The sequence below is a fragment of the Etheostoma spectabile genome, chromosome 20, assembly GCF_008692095.1.
Source record: "Etheostoma spectabile isolate EspeVRDwgs_2016 chromosome 20, UIUC_Espe_1.0, whole genome shotgun sequence".
NCBI classification, from domain to species: domain Eukaryota; kingdom Metazoa; phylum Chordata; class Actinopteri; order Perciformes; family Percidae; genus Etheostoma; species Etheostoma spectabile.
The window spans coordinates 18983776-18985994 of record NC_045752.1 but is presented as its reverse complement, the minus strand read 5'-3'; the positions used below and the strand labels follow the sequence as shown (position 1 = coordinate 18985994).

Here is a 2219-nt window from a genome sequence, read left to right as displayed (position 1 = left end):
ACATCTAGAAACTAAGCTGCACGGTGCAGCGAACTACTCTGACTGGCACATGATCAGACAGTGGTATATAGAGCAGTAGACTGGCTTTGGAAAAAGAATCCGGAACTGAACGGATTGACGCATTTAAAATATTGCTTGATAACGCATATTTGATAGTGGGAAGCCAAAATCGTGATTAAAATTCTACCAATTGTACTTACCACTACCAATAAAAAAAAAGACTTTGTTATATTTACTAAAACTATCACTATATCCTGACAGTAATACTACTTAACTGAAAGGACAAATGTACATTAATCTGATGGGTAACATGGAGTACCTCTGTTGTTGGCCCTCTGCTTTTCCCTCTTTGTTTTTCACCTCTTGGCTAAATCATTTATTTAGTGTATACGCTGATGATGCCGATAAAAGCAAATGGTCAGTCCAACTTAATTTCAACTTATTTCTTGCTCCTAAACTCAGATAAAACTGAGATGCTGGTCATTGGCCTTGCTCGACATAGACACTAGATTGATCGAGTAGCCGTCACCCTAGAAAACTGTTTTCTCAAAGTTTGACGATGCTATACGGGACGCCCATAGTCCAAAGCAGATGCAGAGGCTTACACGGTTGTGATTACACTACATCGGGTGTGCTACATTCAAGGTCCCGTTCACACCAGTTTTTTTTGCACACTGCATGTAAAAACCTTTGTGAAAAGTGGTTAATAGCTGCTAAACAAGTCAGAGATTTAAAATGTTGCCACATCGCTGAGTTTCTAATCTTACCGGCACAGTTCTCCAGGTCACACGTGCGTGACTCAGTCGCCGTGCACGCGTAGCCACATGAACGGGTGCGTTTCTGGGTGCCGTGTCCACAGGTGATGCTGCAGGGAGCCCAGTCACTCCACTCCTCCTCGTACTCTGAAAAAACAGATATATATGATCCCAAAAAATTGGGAAATTATACTGTTACGGCAGCAAAATATCAGTCACACAGCACAGAACATAATATAAATTAAATACTATGATAAAATATACATGACATATGATACAATATACATACCGTACATACAATATACACAAAATAATAATAGGATAAAATACAACAAATCTTTAAAATATATACAAGTTGGGAAATGTGCAACTGCTTGACTAGTACTGATAAATATGTATTGATAAACCTATTATTGTTGTGATGTCTCAGAGTCTTATCTAGCACCCAGTGATGAGGTGTTAAAAGGTTTACTGCCTGTGGTAGGAAGGATTTCTTTTAGCGGCCCGTGCGACATCGAAGCTGTCGGAGCCTCTCAGAGAAGGTGCTCCTCTGTTGGACCAGTGCGGGGGGGGTGGAGAGGGCGGTCGAAAAGATTGATGAAGAAAAGACAGCGCAGAGGGGAGGAAAAGCAAAACTATGGAGTAATATATTAAGAACAGGCTTTGAAGTTGGGTTGTGAATTCCTCACCCAGCTGGTGTATGTGTGTTATGCAATTAAGGAGCGGCTGAAAAGAGCCGGGTAACGACAGCGTGGGACCTCAGAGACATGCTCCTCTGTATTTAAACAGCGCTTTCAAGAGGGGAGCGAGAGGGGGAGAACTTCAAAAGACTGAAGGGGGGGCGAGGGAGCCAGCAGGACTGAATGTCTTCTTGCAGTGAGAGTGATGACGGCTGTATGCTAGCAAAACTCCTCACTCTCACTTTGAGAATAGTACAACCAGAGTTTGGTGCCAACATTTTATCATCAACTGGAGCTTAATGCAGAGGCTGGATGCATACTTACTTTTTCCTTTCTACAATCACAGGCTTAAAATAACATTGTTAGATTATGTGATAGAAATGTAATGTATCAGTGCCTTATAAAAAGTAAAAAGAAGCCGTTTACAACTGGTCAGTGACAGTTTGGGATCACTTTGGGATGCAAAAAAAAGATCTGGAAATATTCCCATTTGACCTGTTTCTACACAGAAAGTCACGATGCACTGTGACCAAACGAATATTGCATACTTTTGGGGAAAGTCATAAGCACACTAATGATGAGGCAGGAAATACAGCCAGCTGGCGTTTATGGATGAGAATGAAAAGTCAGTCGGAGGGTGAGCGCGTGAAAATGTGTGCGTGTGTGATCACACTACAATATGCAACTCAGTCACTTGGAGAGCCGGGGTGTGCACCAAAACACCAGTGGTAGAATGTAACTAAGTACATTTACTCATGTACTGTACTTAAGCTCAAAATTTGAG

At 41.7% G+C, this 2219-nt stretch overlaps 1 protein-coding gene across 1 annotated transcript in view; it reads right to left on the bottom strand.

Annotated features, from left to right (window-relative positions):
* The window catches only part of LOC116669962 (isthmin-2), a 23423-nt gene that overhangs the window by 5268 nt on the left and 15936 nt on the right, over positions 1-2219 (bottom strand). The window contains exon 4 of the mRNA XM_032500132.1: positions 768-902. Coding sequence (XP_032356023.1) covers positions 768-902 — 135 coding nt within the window. The remainder of the gene's footprint in view (positions 1-767; positions 903-2219) is intronic.